The sequence below is a fragment of the Cervus canadensis genome, chromosome 13 (genome assembly GCF_019320065.1).
Source record: "Cervus canadensis isolate Bull #8, Minnesota chromosome 13, ASM1932006v1, whole genome shotgun sequence".
Lineage (NCBI taxonomy): Eukaryota > Metazoa > Chordata > Mammalia > Artiodactyla > Cervidae > Cervus > Cervus canadensis.
The window spans coordinates 62885745-62910558 of record NC_057398.1 but is presented as its reverse complement, the minus strand read 5'-3'; the positions used below and the strand labels follow the sequence as shown (position 1 = coordinate 62910558).

Sequence of the window (24814 nt, the reverse complement as noted above, 5' to 3'; positions counted from 1 at the left end):
CTCTAGTCTACCTTCTTTAATTGCTTAAGTTAGAGCTATATTTGCATTATTCAGTTTTACATAAAAATGTTTAAAATTTCATAAATTTGTGGGATTTTTCCTCAATTTTTCCATCTAAAAATTTAAAGGCATCAGGTTATTTAAATTTAACTTAAGTAATAAATAGATTTCATTCAATTTGAATTGTACAAAGTTACAGAGAAAGTGCTTAAATTTTTAAACTCTAAATGCTATCCAAGTTATTATTGTCAATTTTAGCTTTAAAGTTATTGAAATATTTTCTCTAATTTAAATAGAAGCATAATCTCTCACTATTACCTATAATTCTCTACTATTCACCCCTTTTTAAAATGTATTGACTTTCCATCAGAGTATTAATTTTACTAGAGAAAGACAAGCAAATTTTATGTCAAGTATGTTTATTTCAGTTGATCCAATTTTATTTATTAACACTATTGATTTTTACTCTTTGTGAATCACTGTGTTCAGCATTAAGAATATAATATTTAAACACAAAACTTCTGCCTCCTATCACCCTTGGAAAAAAACCAGCACAAGGAATAAATGAAGTGACATACCCATTTTGTGTAACTATTTTTTCTGTTCCCTTCAATTTATGTAAGGCAGAAACCTGCATCTCTTTCACCTTTTACTACTTGATAGGACTAGTTACAACTATATTTGTACCACAATGCACAAAGACTCTTGCAAAGATAATACTGTGAAAATCAATATCAAGACCCTCAATATCCCATGTACTCTTTCTTTCTTAAATTTCATCTGTACTTACTAGTATCATGTTGATTCACCTATTCATTCTCATCTTTAATATATATTAAATGTATTATTTATGTGTTATATATATATAAATAATATATAACAAAAAATAGTAGCCCTTCTCCACTAAAAAGAAAAAAAAGGAATGCAAAACATTCACCAGTTCCAGAATGTTACCATGATACATCACTTTGAAAAGTATTTATAAAACCCTGGGTCACTATATGTGCAATTGCAAAAACTGATGTTTCAGAAGAATCTTTTATTAAAGTACTACTGTAGGTCTTTGTGTCTTTCATCGTTAGCTGGTTTTATGGGTAGATGTGCATAGGTATGGATGACGTGTGTGTGTGTGTGTGTGTGTGTGTGTGTGTGTGTGTGTGTGAGAGAGAGAGAGACCTTGTGTTTTGCTTGTAAGCGTGAGATGAAGCACTAGAATTAGTACTTGGTCCACTTGGAGATATCGAGTTCAGCTCTACTATTGACCTTCTTCTTCTGAAGCTCTGGTCTTATAGAAGAAAAAGAATTGTTCCTGAAGTAGAATTTTATCAAAGCAATGAAAGCATCAATAAGAATTACTGAGGTACAGCATTAGGCAAAAAATTCAAAACGAATTCCATGACTTAACTATCTATATTAGAATTGACATTCATAAATGAGCTGTCAGAGATATGCATTGCAAATTAGCACATTGATTTTGACTGAAAACAAATGAAATCAAATGTTTCCTGGCAGCGAGTAAGCTGGATTTATCTGCTAACTGTTTGTCTGGCTTTGTCAATCAGGTTTCAGAGCAGACACATTTTTTTTTTTAATTGAAAGATCCATATCTACTACTCTGAAGTACTGATGAAAATACATTTAATACACATGACAAAATGTAATTCATAGGAAGTATTAGCAAATACATACTGAAATGAATGATATTCCAATTTTTCAACCCACTTAAGAATTTAACATATCAAACAAGGTACATTTGCATGAAAGGGTAACAGAAGTAATTCAAAGTTATTATATTTTGGTAGTAATATTTGGTAAAGTTCCCAGAAAGTGAATGACCCATGTGATTAGGTAACAAATACTTTTCCACATCAGTTGGTTCCTAACGCTTTATTTCAGCAAAATTGGCACAAGATTGTGTTATCAAATAGATAATAAATGATGGAGCACTAGGCAATTATATTGCTTATAAAACTAACCTGTTTCCTATTTTTTAATCTATTGATATGTTGGAACACATTTTCTTAGAGCTTGATGGTGGTTAAGTCACTAAGTCATGTCCGACTCTTGCAGCCCCATGATATAGCTCACCAGTCTTCTCTGTCCATGGGATTCTCCAGGCAAGAATACTGGAGTGAGTTGTCATTTCCTTTTCCAGGGTTCTTAGAGCTTACATATATAAAAATTAAAAGAAGGCAAATAATTTAATTTGAAATAATTCATATTAATTTATATTTCTAGAAAAATCCCACAGTAATTAACAAAGCTCTATCAATTCATTAAATCATGAGTTTTCAAGGAGCAGATAACATTTATCTTTAAAAGTTATTTATCAATACTTGTAATACATATAACTATTTAATTGTATATTATCAGTGATTATAATAATTCAAATCATAGTGATTTTTAAAATTATTTTCATTATGAAAAAACTATATTTTATGTAATCCATGCTACAAAATTTTGTATTATTTATAATTTTCAGAAAAACATATATACATTTTCAACCATTGATTTTTATAGTAGAGACATGATTGTGATTAAAGAAAGATGTTTAGTAATAAAATATAGTATATTAGTACAAAAACTTGTAGGACAGTGAAATGAAATGGTGATTTCAAGGAGAGAACATACACACACACACAACACATACACACACACATACAGTTTGCTCATTTGTTCTTTTTAAAGGAGAGTGTTGATGCCAGATTACTGGGATTAGATTCCATCAGTACATACAGATATGTGATGAAATATTTTTATTTTAAGATACTTATAAGAGATTACCTACTTTTGATCTATTTAATGTATGATAAAAAATTTAGATGTCAACTTCACCACATTCAAGAGAGTCCTTAGTTTTTCACACTCTTCATATTCCTTTAGGTAGCACATGAGCTATTTTTTGTTCAGTCACTCAGTTGTGTCTATCTCTTTGGACCCCATGGACTGCAGCATGCTGGGATTCCCTGTCCTTCACCATCTCCCAGAGCTTGCTCAAACTCATGCCCGTGAGACATGAGCTATACTGCACTGAAGATCTCTGGTCAGCTGATCATTTTCACAGTTGTCTGTCTTGCTAGACTTTATGTTTGTATGATGCAAATTAGAACTTTATTCATCTCTCAAGAATTTATTAAAATCTTAAATTTTTATTCACCAAATATTGCTTCTTTCTTTCTCTACTCTCATCATGAAGTTCCAATTAACTGTGTTATTAGATAATTTAGTCATGACCTATGTGTCTTTTCTCTTGGAAGAAAAGTTATGACCAACCTAGACAGCATATTAAAAACTGGAGACAATACTTTGCCAACAAAGGTCTGTCTAGCCAAAGCCATGGTTTTTCCAGTAGTCATGTGTGGATGTGAGAGTTGGTCTATAAAGAAATCTGAGCGCCGAAGAATTGATGCTTTTGAACTGTGGTGTTGGAGAAGACTCTTGAGAGTCCCTTGGACTGCAAGGAGATCCAACCAGTCAATCCTAAAAAGGAAATCAGTCTTGAGTATTCACTGGAAGGACTGATGCGGAAGCTGAAACTCCAATATTTTGGCCACCTGAAGCGAAGAACTGACTCCTTGGAAAAGACACTGATGCTGGGAAAGATTGAAGGCAGGAGGAGAAGGGGATGACAGAGGATGAGATGGTTGTGTGGCATCACCGACTCAATGGACCTGAGTTTGAGTGGACTCTGGGAGTTGATGGACAGGGAGGCCTGGTGTGCTGCAGTCCCTGGGGTCACAAAGAGTCGCACACGACTGAGCACTGAACTATGTCCTTTCTGCTGTTTTCTATTCTTTATATCCATTTGCCATTTTATTATTCTGTGTTCAATATTTTTTATGACATATACCAATTTGTTGTTTATCTCTTCAGCTGTGTCTAGTCTGCTATTAAATCTATTATTGGTAACTCCTATATGTGTGTGTGCATGTGTTTGTATGTATATATGTATATATATATTTTATTTGCAGAATTTCCATTTGATTATAATTTTTAGTTTCCAGTTCTTTGTCAAAATTGTCTACTGTGTTTGTTTAATTCTTTATTGGGTGACTGAAATTAATTTATAGTTCATTTTTGATAAACTATTCTTTCTTATTTATATGCTCATTATTTTTATTAAATTTTGATGCTGTGCTTTATAAAAATAGTTTAAAATTCTTGATATTTTCTTTCTCCAGAGAAGGTTTACTTTTGTTTACAGTAGCATTTCAATCCATTTTAATTGACTTGTTTGAAAGTATGCTTAAACCTATGAAATCTAATTTTTTGTTTAATTACTGCTTGAGTATATAGCCCTAACAAATCTGGAGAAATTTACTATCTTTATCATGACTGGCTCTAAATTTCAATTTTTGGTTTGCTAACTGGACAAAAGTCTAAGACAAAAGCTATGTGGTTCACACCTCAGGGATCCTTTTCTTGTCATGGTAGTTCTAGACATCCTCACTTTTATTGGACTTTGCATCCTTTTGAACAGATTTTTAGAAGTTGAATTATAGTTTATTTACAATGTCATGTTAGTTTCAAGTGTACAGCAAAGTGATTTTGTGCCATATATATATATATACATATATATATATAAGAATATCTCTGCACATACTTTTTAGATTGTTTTGCATTATAGGATATTGACTAATAGTTCCCTGCACTATATAGTATAAACAGATTATTTTAATATGCCTTCTATATTTTCTAGTTGTTCCTAGTGAGAAGTTTGGTTGGAAAAAACTGGTCGTCCAATACTGGACATGGTTATGTTTTACTGAGTGGGTTTTCAGCTTGTAACACTTGCCCTGTCTCACATGCTCACTTTCACAATATTCCCTAGGCTCAGAACTCTGCTTTGTCTCATAATCGAGGAGACTTTCTAATAATGGTTTCATCAGTATTTTTACTCTGTTGTTTCTGTACATTAACAAAATGTCTATAGGACAGCCCTCCCAATCCTTCTGAGTTGTCTAAGGCAGTCCAAGTTTTCTGTCTAGGTATTAATTATTGTTTACATTAATGATCTAGTTGTAAAGTTAAATAGTTTTGAGCGGTCTGACTATAAACCTCTTTTGCAAAAAAATTGTTATTTTTAGCATGGTTTTATAGAATATCAGTTTCCTTTCTTTCGACTGATAGATAGATATAAAGCAGAGATAACATGCAACAGAAATCCTTGTATGTCTAAAGCTAAACTCATCATTTTCTGCCAGCAGGCTTTCCTTCTCAAGTTACTTTTCCAGCCTTTTCTGTTTCTGCAAAGGCGCTATCATTTTTACTGATTAAAAATTATACTATAACTACTTGGTTTATGACATTTTAAGTGTTACATAAATTCTTTGATTTTCTTTCAATTTTGATTTTTTTAAATTGAGATAATCAGGTTCCATATATCTTGTCCAAAGTCCTGAGTCTCATTAACAGAGACTCTGACTTAGCCAGTTTATAACACTGGATATCAATATTTGCAGATATTAGATATTTCTGAAGTATACAGTCATTTGATGACCTACAGGACTAGACATTTAAGAATATATCTAGCTTTATCATTTTACTCCTCCAAGTCATTTGACATATTTCACCTGCCTTACATCATATAAAGTATTGTCTAGTAGATCCCATTCTTCTTCTGTCTCCTAAAAAATTACCCTGGATTTATTTTTCTAAGCACTCATCGCATTCTCATAGTGCATGTGAATTAAAACAATATTACTAATTGCTATTAAAAAAAATGTTCCATAGTTCATGTGTGATATTGCTAATATAGTATCCCATGCCCCGCCCCCGCAAATCTCTTAAAGTTGAAAAGTATCCATGTATCAAATAATGTTCCAGTCTACCTTTTAATGAAAGGTTTTATTAATCTTACGAACCTAATGTGGTTGCTTTACCAATTAATAATACCTAGTGAAATATATGTAGCCTGACTCTAGTACTTATTAAGTACTATTGTATAATATCATTGTATACTTCTAATATTATATATTATATTGCCTCTTCTACTAAGTATATTGCAAATGCCTTTAGGGCAAGAATTGGTCATCTTCATATTGTACTTTCCCTAGAAAGTCTCTTCTAAATGGAAGGCATTCAATAATTATTTGAGGTGAAATAAAAATGAATAATAAAGTAATAAATATGTGTTGAGTACTTTTCCGGACCAATCTGTGGTAGAATTAGTCTGAAAGAATGAGATGAGTACAATTGTCAGACTTTTAAAAGATAGACTTTTTCCCCTAAATGTTAATTCATGATTTTAGTTAAATTAGCCTTGTAGATAATGATTGTATCAAAAAAAAATGTGTTTTTGTTTTGTTTGTTTTTTTGTTAGAAAGGAAGCATGTAAAAGAGGTAAAAATCAAATTTTGTGGTAAATAGCTGTGAGGTATTGAATAAATTTTCCTCTACTTTTATGTTTATTTTTACCTACTGATTATATTGAATATTTACCTTTTTGATTAGATTTTTGTAGCAAATGCTTAAATGTAAAACTAGTAGAGATCCCTAAATATTTTTGATAGCTTTATTTTTATTCTTGATATATTCTTAAGAATTAGTAACTTAACTTGCATGTGGAAAAGAAGTAAACTGTATCACTATGACTGACGAGGAATAATCAGTGAAACAACTCAGTCTCTCTGATGACTTTCCTGTAGTCAATTGAAGTGATCATTTGAAAAACATACTCATATAAAGTTATGTGTTTTAATGACATCAGATACAGCAACATTTCATAACACTTTTGCCAGTGTTGCAAATAATATCTAAGTGGAGATGAGCTGGTAATTTGAAGGTAAAATAAAAATATTGACAGTATTTGAAAATAAGTGGAAAAGAAATGCATACATCTCATTTCAAAATATATAAAGGTAGGTTCTATCTACATTACATAAAAGTAATCAAATATTCTGATCAATAAATTCAAATAGCCAATCAAATCAATTTAAAAAACAAAATCAGATAGTCTGAGATATTAAATGCTTTATAATTTCCCAGATTCTTTTTTTTTTTGACAGAATTTTCAATTTATTTTTAAAAATCTAATCCAACAGTAGAAAACACATTAAAAAATGCTTTTTGTTCTAATCATTTAAATTCCTCAAGCTTGGTGTTTGGATTTTTTTTTCTTTTTTTTTTTTATTTATTTTTCTTAGTTGGAGGCTAATTACTTTACAATATTGTAGTGGTTTTTGCCATACATTGACATGAATCAGCCATGGATTTGCATGTGTTGACCAGTGCTTGGAGCTAGTATATGTTGAAAAAAATGATAAACATTTGCAAATTTTTCAGAATTCAATAATTTTCTAATGATCATATTAAAATATGCATAAATCTATAACTTAATATGCTACATTTTTGACATTTTCTGAATATTGTAATTATGTATTATACTTTGGCCTTTATCAAAATGAATTTCCTTTTTTGGTTTGTTCTTTAAGGGCTGCAAGTCCTACTTCCAGACTACCTTCAGGAGCGTTTTGTACAAGCAGCTTTGAGCTATATTGCTTGCAACTCAGAGGGAGAGTTTATCTGCAAGGACAATGACTGCTGGTGTCATTGTGGCCCCAAGTTCCCAGAATGCAACTGCCCTTCCATGGATATCCAAGCCATGGAAGAGAATCTTCTTCGCATAACTGAAACCTGGAAAGCCTACAACATTGACTTTGAGGAATCAGGTAAGACATATATTTTTATCTAACACTTCTAAAATCCACCAAAAAAATGTTATATTGAAGAGACAATGTTGCCCTTTTGGAAGAAACTATTACATCCTTGGAAGGAATTTATTCAGTTTGTTCTCATTCTTTGGCTGTGGATATTGCTTTTATTGTTGGTTATTCAATATTTTACTGAAACCCTATGTGGTACTTTTTGTATGCTGTGTACTGTGGTACTAGAACCTAGCCCTCTCTTGAGCTGACATATTAGTCATTTGATAAGATCCTTGCTTTTTTCAATATAAGAATTTAAACTATGGACTGAAAAAAGTGCACAGTTAGGACATTGAGAATTATGTAATTATGCTTTATTTGGTGGATTTTCTGAGCTCTTCAAGAGCTCTGAAGAGACAGAACTCTCCGGTCACTCTGAGGGATGGCCCCAAGAGGTAAGGCAGGAGCCAGGATTATAGCATTTTTGGAACAAGGACCAGGTAGTTGGAACATCAAAAGATACTGTTGATTAAGGGAAACCAGACATCTCAAGTTAAGGAATTTTCTGCTTTTCTGTGTACTGTGGTTGTTTAGTATCTAAGTTGTGTCCGACTCTTTTGTGACCCCGTAGACCCTGGACTATGGCTCATCAGGTTCCTCTGTCCATAGGATTTTTCAGGCAAGAATACTGGAGTGCATTGCCATTTCCTTCTCTATTTCAATGTAAGAGAAGATGAAAAGTCAAGGCTGATGGAAGTCTTTCCTGCCTTATGCACTTCAGCCTTCTGGGGCCAGTATCCTCTGCTTTTCCTGGGTCACCTTGGCGACCTGGCAGGGTTGCTGCAGAGTCTGAGAGGTTGATGGCATCCTGCTGCCGTCTTGCATTCCCGCAGGGCTCATGTTGGGGCAGCTGCGGTGGCTCAAAGTCCAGACTCTGCTTAATTCTAGACAGTTCTTCCTTTTTATATAAGGAGAAATATTACTAAAATTGAGTAGGATAATTTATTATACACCATTTTTATTTATACATATATATATGTATATATATATATACACACACAAAATATGCATTTATAAACTCTTCCTAGGTCTATTACCTTCCATTTTATTTTACAATTTTGTGGTTCTACTATGCAAAATGATGAGGGCTTGTTGAAATCATCTATGGTGTTTTTCTTGTCTGATATTAAGCTGTGGGCTTGTCATATATGGCCTTTATTATGATGAGATATGTTCCTTCTATGCTTAGATTCATGGTTTTTATTGTGAACATATATTAAATTTCATTGTCATTGTTTTAAGTGAGTTCAGTTAAATGAAACACTGGCAAAATTATAACTTTCAGGAACATAAACCTGACCTCTTGGCAATTAAAACCTCTTTGCCAATTTAAAAGTTAGTCATGTCCAACACTTTTGACTAAATGCTACATAATTATACTTACCATACTCTGAGGATTTTTATTAGTCTGTTAACAAAAATGATCATCATATGTTGTTATCATCATTTTTCATTTCAAGTTGAGGCACTCAACTTTTTATTAAAGTTCATTGCTTTATGAAATGAAGGCCATTACAGGTAACATAGTCTATTCTATAAGTAACAATATGGGAAACACAAGTATGCACTCATAAAAATTCAGAAATGGCAGAAATAAACTCCATAGACATTACTAGATAAAAGCTTATTTAAATTTGGCTTAACAAAAATAAACAAATGGGACCTAATGAAACTTAAAAGCTTTTGCATAACAAAGGAAACTATAAGCAAGGTGAAAAGACAGCCTTCAGAATGGGAGAAAATAATAGCAAATGAAGAAACAGACAAAGGGTTAATCTCAAAAATATACAAGCAACTCCTGAGGCTCAATTCCAGAAAAACAAATGATCCAATCAAAAAATGAGCCAAAGATCTAAAGAGACATTTCTCCAAAACAGACATACAGATGGCTAACAAACACATGAAAAGATGCTCAACATCACTCATTATCAGAGAAATGCAAATCAAAACCTCAACGAGGTACCATTACACGCCAGTCAGAATGGCTGCTATCCAAAAGTCTACAAGCAATAAATGCTGGAGAGGGTGTGGAGAAAAGGGAACCCTCTTACACGGTTGGTGGGAATGCAAACTAGTACAGCCGCTATGGAGAACAGTGTGGAGATTTCTTAAAAAACTGGAAATAGAACTGCCATGTGACCCAGCAATCCCACTCCTGGGCATACACACTGAAGAAACCAGATCTAAAAGAGACACGTGTACCCCAATGTTCATCGCAGCACTGTTTATAATAGCCAGGACATGGAAGCAATCTAGATGCCCATCAGCAGACGAATGGATAAGGAAGCTGTGGTACATATACACAATGGAATATTACTCAGCTATTAAAAAGAATTCACTTGAATCAGTTCTAATGAGATGGATGAAACTGGAGCCCATTATACAGTGTGAAGTAAGCCAGAAAGATAAAGACCAATATGGTATACTAACACATATATATGGAATTTTAAAAGATGGTAACGATAACCCTATATGCAAAACAGAAAAAGAGACACAGATGTACAGAACAGACTTTGGGACTCTCTGGGAGAAGGTGAGGGTGGGACGTTCAGAGAGAACAACATTGAAACAAGTATACTATCAAGGGTGAAACAGATCACCAGCCCAGGTTGGATGCATGAGACAAGTGCTCAGGGCTGGTGCACTGGGAAGACCCAGAGGGATGGGATGGAGAGGGAGGCAGGAGGGGGGATCGGGATGGGGAACACATGTAAATCCATGGCTGATTCATGTCAGTGTATGGCAAATACCACTATAATATTGTAAAGTAATTAGCCTCCAACTAATAAAAATAAATGGAGAAAAAATTTGGCTTAAAAATAAGTAGTAGAGTAAAAGTGCACATTCATGAGATTCCCCTAATGTGAAGAAAGTATAGAAAAATCCTTCTCTGGATTCTTCCTCACAAGGGGAACTCAGGGCCCATGAGAATAGTCCAGAAGAGAATCAGAGTTATTGGACTAAGAATGCCACCATAATTAAGCAGTTTCTTGACATTGTTGGAATGAATTTCTAAACTCAAATTCTTCCTGTTAGTTTTTCTATCGAACACTCATAAGTAATATATTAGAAACCTAATCTTATATTCAAGTAGAACCAACTGATGTTTAAAAATAATGATGAAATGCAACACTTTTAGATAAGCTATAATATAAATTAGTCTTCCTAGGGTTAAATTTAAAGAAAACAGCAAACCTCTGTCTACATATTACAGTGTATGGCATGTTAGGTCAGAGAATCCTAGGAGCCCCAAGTCTATAGCACTCACATCGGAATGCTACCCCTATTATTTTGCTTTGAAAGAATATTTTAGAAAATCACCAAGTGAAAACTGGGGGGTTTGTTTCAGGTGAAATATTGTAGATTGAAGTAGGCCAATACATCTGTTGATAGTAACTAAAAGTTGAATAATTTTTAAAATTATACATTTAAATATATAACAGATCATAAAAGTCACAACTGCATGGACTAAAATTCCTGGCACAAGATATACACTTAGGATTCATAACTTGTTCTTTTTATTTCTTTCTACTTGGCTGCCTTTCTGTCTTTCTTTCCTTCTTTCTTTCCTTTTTATTCATTAATTTATTTACCTATCTGAACAGAGGCTGAGGACTCATCATTTTGCCAAGCAGAATGGCTGATGAACGAAACAGAAACCAGCAAAGCTTCTAATAGAAGGTTGTGGAGAGTAGAATTACAAAATTTTAGACTCAATAGGCCTAAAGAAGTTTAATTTACCACAAGTTATTTACTGAATTTCAGATAGTGCTGGATGCTAAAGAAGTATTCAAAAATCTTTGCAAGCAGATGAAGTTTACCACAGACTTTCAAGTGCTTGAGGGATAAAAGCTCTCTAGAGGGAGGAGATTGAAAATAGAACAGGAAAGGATGGGATACTCCAGAGAGAATGAGGAAGTACCACTGTGTTTCTAGAACAGTTTTTCCTTAAAGCACATTTGTCAATTCAGGGCAGAGTATGAAACTGAAAATTTAGGACTAGCCCCTGGAAAATGCTGGTATTCCAGGACAGAGAAATCAGATGAAAATTTTGTGGTCACAATTGATCGAACTAAGAAAATTAGAGGCTTAAGGAGTTGTAAATATATGTCCAGAGCCCTCTTTAAGACATTTGCCTTAACCCGTGGCAGATGACTAAAGAGATAAACTAAAAACCTCTACATGATAGAATTGAACCTTTTTCGGTGTCATAGGCCTGAAGTAGCGTATGCTTACTAGGTCCCTAATGGAAAGCTCTGAAGCATCATGCCCTAAGAACAGGGAAGAGTCAGAGCTAGACTGAGTTTTATGTAAGCATAACCCAGCACAGATACAGCTCAAATCTTGATCCTAAAAAGGTTATCTTTAAAAGGTCAATGATATCTCTTGAGGAGAAAAAATGTTTTCTAAAACCTCTGCAGTCCTTTTTATTTAGGATGAACTTAAATCTCTAATTATCAGCATGTGAGTAGACCTTATGGCTAATATAAAACGGAAAAGAAACCAGACTTCCCACGTCATTCAGTGGTAAACAATCTGCCTTCCAATGCAGGAGATGAGGATTTGATCCCTCAGTTGGAAGAGCCCCTGGAGGAGGAAATGGCAACCTGCTCTGGTATTCTTGCCTAAAAAAACCCCATGGGCAGAGGAGTCTGCTGGGGTCACAAAGAGTCGGACATGATTAAGAGACTGAGCACACATGAACCTGCAAAAGATGTAAGATGATTCAGATATAGAAATTAGTAAGAGCAATTTTCACATAGTTATCATGAAAATGTTCAAAAAATGAAAGGAAAGGAAAGATAAATTAGATGGAGTATTGCAGAAGTCACCCGAGATTTGGAATTTATGAAACAAACTAAAGGACATTCTAAAACATAAAAATTCAGTATCTGAAATCAATAACTCAAAGTTTTGTTCTAATAGGAATCTTGGCTTAGTGGATGACAGGATCAGTGAATATGGAGACAGGTAAATAAAATAGAAATGGCAAAATGGGATGAATGGGGAAACCAACAACAAAATATTGGATAGATGCATGAGAAGCATGTGAGATATGCTTGAAAGGTCTAACATATTTTACAGTTTGAGACACAAGAAGAATGAAGGGGAAAATTGGATACACCTAGGGAAAAATGTAAAGGATGTAGATTTTTTTAAAAACTGAAAACCCAAATTCAACTCACAGATTCAAAAAGCACAATGAACACAAAGAAAAGTAAATTCAAGCAAAACCACAGTTAGGCATATCTGTTGAAAAAAAGAATAAAATTCTTCCAATGTAACTAGAGAAAAAAGAAAAACATTACTTTCATTGGACTAATAATAAGCCTGACTTATCAAAACAAAAACACAAACAGATTTTGGCATCTTTAAAGTGCTAAAAAATGACAATCTAGAATTATGTACCACTAAAAAAAATGAAGGTGAAAATAAAGATGTGTTCAGACAAGAAATGCTAATGGAAACTTGACCATGTGAAGGGGAAGAGGAATGCCAGAGATGACAAATGTATGTGAGAAAATATAAGTGAATATCACCTGTACAAAATAATAATTATGAGATAATGTGGAAATAAAATATATGTAAGATTTTAATGTATGACAATAGTGTAATAATGGATGGTAAGTGGGAAAGAGTTTCTAAGGATCCCAAGTTACTGGCATTGTTGAGGATGTGCTAAGAGATGTACTTTGCATTAGAGTGAAATAAATCAAGAATGATATCTGGAATATCTAATAAAATAAGGAAAATATTTGTAGCTAAGAAAATAAGATAAAATTTTTTGATCACCCTATAATAAGACAATAAAGGAGAAAACAGAAGAAAAATTATCTGGGTCAAATAGATAAATAGAGAAAGGTTTAGATTATCTAGATAGAAATCCAAAAGAAATATGTACATATTTGCAACAATGAATACCCAAAAAGGTACAAGAATGTTCACAGTAGCATTATGCTTAATAATCTTAAGGTGAAAACTACTAAATGTTCATCCACAAAGACAGAGTAAAAAATTGTTGTATATTTATACAATGGCATTCTATAAAACTGAGGGATAAGACTATCCATCCAGAATAATATGAATAACTCTCTCTAATATCAAATTGAAAAAAACCTGAAATATATACATATTTCAAAAAGAAATTGAAATATGTGTGTGTGTGTGTGTGTGTTTGTGTGTGTGTGTGTTTGTGCTCAGTGGCTCAACCATGTCTGACTCTTTGCAACCCCATGGACTCTAGTCTACCAGGCTCCTCTGTCCATGGGATTTTCTAGGCAAGAATACTGAAGTGGGTTGCCATTTCTCAATGTGCAAATTTGAGCTGTGCTAGTCCAAATCAGGAATATGATGCCTTTCCTGGTGCAAGGGCTGAGGCAATGGATAAAGGTCCTCATGCCTTATCTAGTATTAAAAACTCAAGATTCTTTAATCCATGGTTGGCTACCATTGTATGTGGGTTTCTGAAAATTTTCTGGGTTTCTACTTATGTTCATGTTATTGTATTTATAGCATAATTTAATTGCAAATTTAAAAATAAAAATAAGAATTTTGACATCTAAACAATATAAAGAACATAATCTCAGAATAAGTGAATCAATATTTTAAAATTTTCCTACATAGTGTATGCCTAAATGGTAGTAATTTAGTCAAAATTTAGTCAGAATTATTCAATGTCCAGAGGTTTTGAACTACTAGTTTAAAGCTAATATTCTTAATACAATCAGATGCTTTAATCTTAACTCATATTTGGATTGCCCATCTTGAGTTTAAAACTGGACTCTTATCGTACTGGTTCACTTGTGTTGATATTGAGAAAACAATGATTTACAGGATAAATCTATTTTTTTTGCATGATATTTCTGAAACTGTCTATAATGTTGAAAATGTTTACATTTAATTATTTGTTTTAATTGGAGCCTAATGTATTTAGCTGATTCATATCTAATGGGAGGAGTGACCTTAGTTTGCTATAAATTTTCTGATCCTTCGTAGGTAGTGTGGAGGGTATTCGTTTATCAATTTCAACATATAGATAGCTAAAAATGAATCCCAAATTTTGTTACTATATTAGATCTTTAGTAAAAGATAACTTATTCAATCTTGGAACTAAATAACTGATAAAATATTCTGTTTTTACTGGATTTCTCTCAAAACTAGTGAAATCTGTGGATAACCACATTTAATAGATTTTCAAAAGCTTTTTATTGAGAAATAAAACATTTTACCTCATAGAGATAAAGAAAATACAAGAAGTATGAGGCAGGTACTTAATTGGGAAAAGATTTCTAAATTGTTCCCACCTCCCACAGGCACCTTTAAGTTGACAGACTTTATTCTTGGTACTGTAAGGAAATGCACCAACTTATTTCATACTCCTACTGATTGGGAAAGCAGTGACATTGTGTCAAGGAAACTCTTTAGAAATTTTAGGTAAAATGCATAGTTATTTGTGTATATGTGTCTACAAGCCTAAAATTCAAATCAAGGTATATTCTAGGTAGACTATGCAAGTTAGAGTGGGATTTTAGGTTACTTTCAAACATTTAACTCAAATTAGCTTGTATGTTTTTTTTATTTAAATTTAAAATGCAAATAACATATCTAAAAGTTATTTTGATTGAAGCTGAGGAAAAAAAAAATATTTGTACCTGTTTTGTTACCAAAACAGAATAATGTGTCTGCATTTAGGAAATGCTTTCTTAACTACAAATAGCATTAAGTGTAGAAGTGTGTAAATGAAAGTGCACATAGTAACCATGCAGAATGCAGATGTCAGTCATCACACATACAAAAAACCAAAATGTACTGCAAATTGTATCGGGTCAGGATAACTTGCAAATATCTTTCTGTTGTACGTGTTTTCTATTGCCACTGAGTAAAACTAAATCAGAGTAAAATCAGTGTTTTCTGTTATCACCATGAATAAAAGTATATCTGATTAGTATATAATGCTAAGCTCTTTTTTATTTGATTATGTATGATTTGTTTTGTTCTGTAAAATAGAGTCCTGGAAAATACACCTTTTATAGCCTGCAAATAAAAGCATCAGAAATTTCCAAAATAGAATGTATTTCTCTTTTCATATTTTGCCATCTGAGAGAAGTATTGGTTGAAATATTTATATTTTAAACAAATCTATCCATTCTCTACCTTTATATTTTGAGAAACAAATGGATGTTATTTAATAAGAAATAATGATGGCATATATGTAACACTGATTATAGCAAGGGAGAGTATATAGGGAAAGATACAGAGAAAAATAGAGGCAGAGAAAAAACCCTCACATGCACCCTCACAGTCACAGTGCCTAACAAAAACTAGTTTATATATTGCATTTAATTAGATAAAAACAAAAAGTATTTTGCCAACTATTTAGAGATAATTTCTAACCAGATTTGGATCAAGAATTCGAACTTAATAAAAAACCTAATAAAAAGTCTTTACAGTTTTACCAATATATCTAAATCATTAAAACCACAATTTATTTGAATTTGGATTATGCAACTATTTAACAAAATTGCCAGAAAACTAAAAAAAAAAAAAAAAACACACACAACAAAAACTAAATGGCAATGTGATATTTTTCCCATCTCACATTCTGAATTATCCTCAATTATTTTTGGATTAATAAGAAGCAATAATTTAACCTGTAGTATGTCATGTGATGATAGAACCATCTCAACCTATTTAGAATTCAGGCTTCTTTTATACTAAAAGAGGAAGGGATATAATTGGTTTTTGCAAACTTCTTGCTTTCAGAATCCTTTGTTCTTACTGCTGTCTACATAGATCAGGTTGTGATGTTCCTATAAACCTCTAACAAGGCAAATATTATTCTCTGTTTTGCAACTTTTAATCTCTATATGAATGGAAAAGTGTTATGCCTTTGAAGGTCAGAGCCCTGAGAATGACTCATGTATATTTTAAACGATAGGCAACATTCTTGGCATCTGTGCATGCTAAGTCACTTCAGTTGTATCTCTTTGCGACCCTTTAGACGGTGGCCAACTAGGCTTCTCTGTCCATTGGATTCTCCAAGCAAGTATACTGAGGTGGGTTGTCATGCTCTCATCCAGGGGATCTTCCCGATCCAGGGATTGAACCCACTTCTCATGTATCCTGAATTGGCAGGAGAGCTCTTTACCACTAGTGCCACCTTGAGAAGCCTGGCGACGTTCTTAACTTATAGAAAAAACTATAGAACACAAAGGTTAAAGTAAAAGAATCAGGTCCAGTCTGGAGTCAGATTTGTTCTTTCCTATTACACGTTAGTCACACCCAGTTGTCCCTAGATCTGTTTTCTAAATTTGCTATTTCTCTTTTCTTTTTCATTCTATTTATCTTCCTACCTCTCTCATTTGAATCATGCGATGGTGTTAAACTCCTTTATCGGTGCCTTGTCCAGTGAGAATATTTACTGGTTCTTACATCTTTTGTCTTAGGGACATACTCCCTAAGACAAATTAATTTATTCTGTGCTCTAGCTCATTGTAAATAACTATATTGTTTTAATATTAGGAATTGAGAAGTGTTTGTCTCTTTCAACTCTGATTAGTTGTTTATTTATTCCCTTTTGTTTTTGCTTTCAGGCTCACTCATTCACTAGTTTGAGGTGGTATATCAGACCCAAAATCTAGGTAATTAGCTATAGAAATGCACAATCAAAAATTCTCTTTGGAGTATGACATTGCAGTTATTTTTTTCATACCACTTGTCCGTGGTGAGCTGGCTTGGAGTCCTCTGTATGCTGCTTCCTCCAGGACTTGGGCTGACAGTAAGGTGTCCATCTGGAGCAATGTGTCACCGTGACAGAGGGTCATAATTTGCCATACCTTGCCAGAAACAGTCATTAGCATCAGAACTAACATTCTGTTTGCTGGCTTCTTCCCTGGCACTGTGCATTTATTGGGTACAATGATCTTCATCACCAAGAACACAGATAACAGTTTTACCAGATGTTTCTCCACTGCTTAATGTGATGGTCATCATTCTAGCTTCTGATACAGTGTCTCTAACATAGCCACGATCCATTAAGTTAGTGTCACAAAAGCACACTTTTGCTTTCCTCAGCATGGACTGAACCATCCATTTTGACTTTCATTTCCATGCAAGTCAAGATCAGCTTGCTAACACGTCAATAGTAATAAACACCCCTCAAATCTCAGCCATAAAAAGCTCATTTCTCACTCATGCTTCCTGTCCACACAGGTTAGCTGGAGTCTTTGCACTGCCTTGTCCTCACTTCTGGGTTCAGGCTGAAGGAAGTGTCACCATCTGGAGTGGTTTGGCTATAGAAGCCATGGAAAAAGTGCTGTAAATTGTCTCTGGCTCTTACTTGAATTGCTGGGAGTTAATATGAGCTACTGGAAAACAGCTCCCATTACCTGTGATCAGTTTATAGCCAAGGCCAATTTCAAAGGAAACAGAGAAGTGTGATTTTACCATATGCCTAGAAGAGGATCCAGAATGTTTGTGAATAGATGTAATATCAGGCACAGTTGGCTTTTCAGACACAAGCAACTGAAAACATCATATTCTAACCATACAATTTTAGATAGAAATATATATTTTGCTCTTGCTATCTGAAGTTCTACAGTTATATACTAGCAGGAAAAGAAAATGTATGTATTTGTTAATGTAATTTTGACATATTCAACCCTACTGTCCCCATAATTGTGTCCAAACTAAATTCTGGAAAATCTGATAAACAAGCTTTATAGGTAACAAGCTTTTTGATGAAACTCAAAACTTCAGCTATCTCATTTGTCATTCAGTTCCTTTATTTAATTAAAGGTACTAGATCTAAAATTATTATTCTAAATTAACTACCATATATAATATTGCCTTCTCATGAGTAAAGCTTTTTGGAAGTCATATGCTTATACTTAAAACATAATTGTTTTCTGTGTGAAGTCACTTCAGTCATGCCTGATTCTTTGTGATCCTAGGGACTGTAGCCTGCCAGGTTCTTCTCTCCATGGGATTGTCCAGGCAAGAATAGCAGAGTGGATTGCCATTCCCTTCTCAGTGGCTTCCCAGGTGACCTGGGGGGTAAAGAACCTACCTGCCAATGCAGAAGATGGTAAGAACCACCAGTTCAATCCCTGCGTTAGGAAGATTCCCTGGAGAAGGGAATGGCAATCCACTGCAGTATCCTAGCATTTGGTAATTGAAATGTAAGAATAAGGGAAAGCAAATAATTTTTTTATGATATAAAATCTCAGTTGTGAGTTATATAATATGTATATAGGTTTGAATTTATTGTGATAATCTGTTCATTGGCTATACTTCAATTCACAGATACTCTCAGCACCAAAAACTGTGTGCACCTTCAAGGCTGACATAGCAAAACTGATTTTTTGTTCTGAGTAGTCACTGTTTCTGCTCTAATTCATCAATGCCTTGCTGTGTTATGTTTAATATATTATGAATACTATCTTTGCCATGGCCAAATTTTATTTGGTACTTCAATTAATTTTTTAAATCATCTGAAATAAGATGGTTGTAGAATGCCAAGCGTGTGTTTTATGCTAAGATTCCTGATTTAGATCGCAAAAGGCTTTCTGCCAAGTTCCTTCTACCTGTTCCAGTTTTTCTGATGTATTTCCATACCTAGATCAGTGCCATCATCCCAATTATCTTGAAAAAGTTTAATGTTTCTTGAGGGCAGAGAACACCATTTTTTTAATCAGTGATAGAAACTAGGAAAATGTGCCATATTTGATAGACATCATATATTTTGCAATGTATATTGATTGATTGATGAAGGCAATAACAAAATATATTTTGTCAAGACATTGCCCAGGTTTTGGTTCAATCTACCTCATTTACTACCTCTTGAAATGTCACCATAACTATAGCACAATTCATCTTTTTGGAGGCATATTGTTAAAACAAAACAAAACAAAAAAAAACTTCTAAGAAACAATAATACCTTGCCTCTATATTATATTATTTTTACCAAGGTATTTTGAGAGTTTTTTTGTTTGTTTATTTGTTTTGGGGGGGAGTCTTCTTTTCTATCACTGAAATCTGAATAATAGCATGAACAACCCCTTTAAATAACATGATAGATTATATAGATATATCCTAACACAAAAACACGATGTTTTTTCCATCAGTTTAAAAGTATTTATTGTGAAGAATTATCTCTCAATATATGTGAGTGTTTGTTCTAAAGCTATCATAGTCTGTATTTATTAGAACCCATAAATTGGTAACCTATCTGGTTTAGTCGGAAACAAATCATTCAAGGCTTTGATTCAGCATCATAAAAATAAGATAAATGGTGACTTTATTAAGTGTCTTATTGTTTGTTTTCTCATTGATACAGACTATGGTGAAGAGAGGTTAATAAATAATAGTGAATATTCAGAGAAATTTTATTTGCTACTGTTTGGTTGGTTTTATAAGAGTCTATATGATGACTTTTTTAATGATTTCTGGGTCATTTTAATAAAAATAGTCATTCATTTCAACTAAATTCTAGGAAGATATGACAAAGGCTATCAATACTCAATGCATTCATATCTTCCACAGTGACCTCATAATGGTCACATAGCTTTTGTTAAAATCTTCTAACGTAACATACTCACTACTCTATAAGTTAAATATTCCAAGTTTGTATAAATTTAATTTAATTTTTAGACAGTGTCCCCTCTGACAAACTACAAAGTAGTTCTACCCATCCATTTTCATAACATCCCATTTATTACTAAGTTTCATTATTTTGCTAAAGAAAGTGAGTGAACTCTTTATATAGGTGCAGAGTTAATTTTGTTGTCTTTTACATGGGCTGCTTCATCAGTTATTTCACTGATAAACAAAGACAACAATATATGAAATTTAACCTGGACTTTTGGATTCATGCAGATAGTCTAATTCAGTAAAGAATCTGCCTGCAGTGCAGGAGACCCGGGTTCAATCCCTGGGTTGGGAAAACCCCCTGGAGAAGGAAATGGAAACCCACTCCAGTATCCTTGCCTGGAAGATCTCATGGACAGAGGAGCCTGGTGGGCTACAGTCCATGGGGTTACAAAGGGCCGGGCACGACTGAGCAACTAACACTTATTTACTTACTTAGACATGAGCACAAAGTCAAGGTATATCTCATGTAAATTTTGCTTACTCATAAAGTGTTTAAAATTAGATATTTAAAGTATATAAAAAACATTTCCAGATTGTCTAATGACATTGATTTATAAGATAAAGTTGTCAGTCATGCTCTTCAGCAAGTGTGGATGATTCTCATCTTTATGGGCATATGAGAATTGACTTCGCAGCACCCCTGGATGTGGCCATGGGGCTTGTTTAGATAAAGGAGATGGGAGAGGAAACAAAGCTTGTCATTCTCTAGAGGAAGCCTTTGAGAACCAGGCACAGTGTCTTAGGTTTGCTTCTTCAGTCAAAGGAGTTGATTGATGGTGATCCAAGCAGTAAAGACTCTGGCAGCTCGTGTCACTGAAACAGAACAGTAGGCAGCAGAGCCCGCCCGCTCTGAGGTGATGTGTCATATGAGCAAGAAATAAATCTTTATTGTTGAAACTTGGCAGTATCTTGGTGATGTTTTTTATGCTGGGAAAATCCCCTCTGCTCACTTGCATATGGGCAGTCTACACTTTCTGTTTCACTGAAGATGAAAGAAATGTAGAGACTGGTATCATGATCTGTTTAACTAAAATGGAGCATTATGAGACATTAAGTTTGACCACTTTCTCCGAGGAATCATGGTAAATATTTGCTATATTTTCCAAGTTCATTATTTGATGGCTTTCAAAGAGAGTATATGGAACACTTTGATGTAGTTTAGACCTTATCCCCTTTATTATTTAGAATAATCCTACAGATTACTAATATAATTGAATTTTTGTTTCTATATTACAGGTAGGAAAGCCAGGTCTAATACATGCTATGTTACTTTTCCAACATATCTACTTTGTGGTAAATCAAGAATTCAAGTTCAGGGAATTTCCTGGGAGTCCAGTGGTTAGGACTTTGCTCTTCCACTGCAGGGGTCACAGGCTGATCCCTGGTCAGGGAAATAAAATCTCAAAAGTCATGCCAAAATTTAAAAAAAAAAAAAAAAGAATTCAAACTCAGACAGAAATACATGATTCTTGTTTTATATGCCAAACTGTTTCATGAACAAGTGCTCTTATTACATAAGGAAATTCCTCACCTGTATGTCATAGCTTATTTTATCTTGAAAGTGAAGTGAAAGTGAAGTTGCTTAGTTGTGTCCAACTCTTTGTGACCCTATGGACCGTAGCCCACCAGCCTTCTTCATTCATGGGATTTTCCAGGCAAGAATACTGGGGTTGCCATTTTATTCTCCAGGGTATCTTCCTGACCCAGAGATCGAACTCCAGTCCTCCCACATTGCAGGCAGACTCTCTACTGTCTGAGCCTACAGGGAATCCCTATTTTAACTTAGTGGCTTGCTACAAATGTGGCTTGCAGTAAAATGAATATACTTGTAGACAATGCATAGATGCATGAAGTGACATTGGCAATGTGTGTAATGTATATTTGCATGAAATATATTGATAACTAATTTTGTATATCTTAGATTCTTTTAAATGCTGACAGTGAATTATATATATATTATCATTTGCTTATTTCATTACGGAATGATAGGAAACTCTAGAGCCAAAACAGATAATAATTCTATTTAGAGGGAGTTGATTTCCATACTGGATACATTCACTCACTGTTAATATTTGCTAGCTGTATTTCAACAAGATTCTAATTTTAAATGTGGTAATATAGGCTGTCACGCTAACAATAGTATTTCTGTATCTCTGACTTTTTATAAAAATTACTTTTCATTACTATTATGATAATTCAAGATTTTGTGTACATTGATAACTGCACATTTTGTAGAGCATAGCCAGATAGCTCATAAGACTTATCAAATCTGTTTGCAAAAGGTATATTTTCTTCGATTTAACCAATATCCCTTCAACCTACTCCACTCTTTGATAGTGACACCTATAGCATGCATGTAGCATCTGCCATGCGGCTAAATGGCCTGTCACTGAGAGTCTCATTTAATTTTTGTTATCTTGCTAGTATGATCTTAACAGCTAGCTGTGAAGAAAAAAATCACCCTTCTATTGGCAAAAGTCACCGCATCATTTAAGGAGTTGACAAAGTGTTAGTGGAAAGATCTTGAAGTTAATTGGCAGGAAAACAAATGTGTGGTGTTATGTCAGATTGTCAGGTAACTGTGTTGTGTGAATTCTGCACAATTATCATCCCAGGAAGGCTGACCAAATGTGTCACACTGGCTGTGAAAGATAACACACATAGAATAACAAGATCAATGTCTGCAAACACCATTGAGGAGTAGAGACATGCCTCAGCCTTTTAAAACCAACGGGTCCTTTAGTGGTCAGTTTGTCAAACCTGCTCCCTGATGAAGAATCTTCCAGGCTCCTCTGTCCATGGAATTCTCCAGGCAACAATACTAGAATGAATAGCCATTCCCTTCACCTGGGGATCTTCCCAACCCAAGGATTGAACCTGGGTCTCCTGTATTGCAGGCAGATTCATTACCATCTGAGCCACCAGGGAAGTCCTTACACTATTTAGTGTTGATTATGTAACTTTAACTTCCAGTGATAAGGAATCCAGTGTATCATGAAACTGAAGAGTATCAGTGTGAATGGCTCTAATTATAAGATGATTCATTTATTTTAATATTCTATTTATTCCTCATGTTTCTGTAAAAGTAGCACGCTATTCCCGTGTGCCGAAACATATGTCACATTAACTGTTCTTTGTAACCCTGTCTGTGCTGCTACAAATGTCCACTTCCCTCTTCCACAGGGAAGGCTTCCGGTATTTGCAAGCTATTCCATCACTCTTATGTATTTGTACTAGCAAATTTAATATTCCCACTCTCTTAGATCATCCTTTATTTTTGAACCATTAACTATTCTTATAATCCTTTAGGGGCAATTGTGGTTTGTCAATGGAATTCAGAATGAATAGAGCACAGTTTGGTAATTGTAGTTTTATTAATGTAAAATAAAACAAAATAAATACCTCCTTTATTACAGACATAATGCAGACTGAGAATCCATTAATTTTTTGGCAACGATGTCATACTGTTCATAAACATTGAATTGTGAGCAAGATTTTCTAAGTATGTTTTGAATAACTTGCTGGCAAATTAGATCCTCTCTCCTTCCCCCCACCCGCCCCCAACACATTTTTGAAATAAATGCTATACTTAATTTTGTTTGGATATTTCTGCCATTTTTTGCATTGAGCTCTTTTTGGATTTTGATTACATCACAGTCTTTCATGATTTCTTATTAACCATGGGCTTCCTGGTGACTTTGCTGGTGGCTCAGATGGTAAAGCGTCTGTCTACAATGCAGGAGACCCGGGTTCGATCCCTGGGTGGGGAAGATCTCCTGGAGAAGGAATGGCAACCCACTCCAGTATTCTTGCCTGGAAAATCCCATGGACGGAGGAGCCTGGTGTGCTACAGTCCATGGGGTCACAAAGAGTCGGACACGACTGAGCAACTTCACTTGATGGGCTTCCCAGATGGCATTAGCAGTAAAAAACCCACTTGCCAATGCAGGAGAAATAAAAGATACAGGTTCAATCCCTTGGTCAGGAATATCCCTAGAGGAGAGCATGGCAGTCCACTCCAGTATTCTTGCCTGGAGAATCTCATTGACAGAGGAGCCTGGTGTTACAGTCCATAGGGTTGCAAAGAGTTGGACATGACTGAAGCAATTTAATATGCACACACACATTGGCAGTCTGTTTGTTTGCTTTTTAGCAGGGCAAGTAGCAGAACCTCATCATAAACCATACTAGGGTTTTCGTGGAATTTGTGAAGAGTTCCATATTGATTTTAATAATTTTCATAGCCTTTTACACCTGAAATAACATTCCATGATTTCTGTGTTTCTCATTGAGTAAAGCAGTGAGCTCTAATTTAGGCCTAATTCAAAAACTGCTCACTTGCAAGATTATTTTAGGCTATGGATAGTCTTGCCCTGGGCAATGGGTAAATTTACCCACCTAAGTATGTTAGGATATCTTTTTAGCTTAATGTTTTCCCCTATCCTCTTGTTCTGCAC

The 24814-nt window shown here is 34.2% G+C and overlaps 1 protein-coding gene across 3 annotated transcripts in view; it reads left to right on the top strand.

Annotated features, from left to right (window-relative positions):
- Positions 1-24814, top strand: part of BRINP3 (BMP/retinoic acid inducible neural specific 3) — a 458104-nt gene that overhangs the window by 299668 nt on the left and 133622 nt on the right. For all 3 annotated transcript variants that reach the window (XM_043486014.1, XM_043486016.1, XM_043486015.1), the window contains exon 6: positions 7434-7670. In XM_043486014.1, the coding sequence (XP_043341949.1) occupies positions 7434-7670 (237 nt within the window). The remainder of the gene's footprint in view (positions 1-7433; positions 7671-24814) is intronic.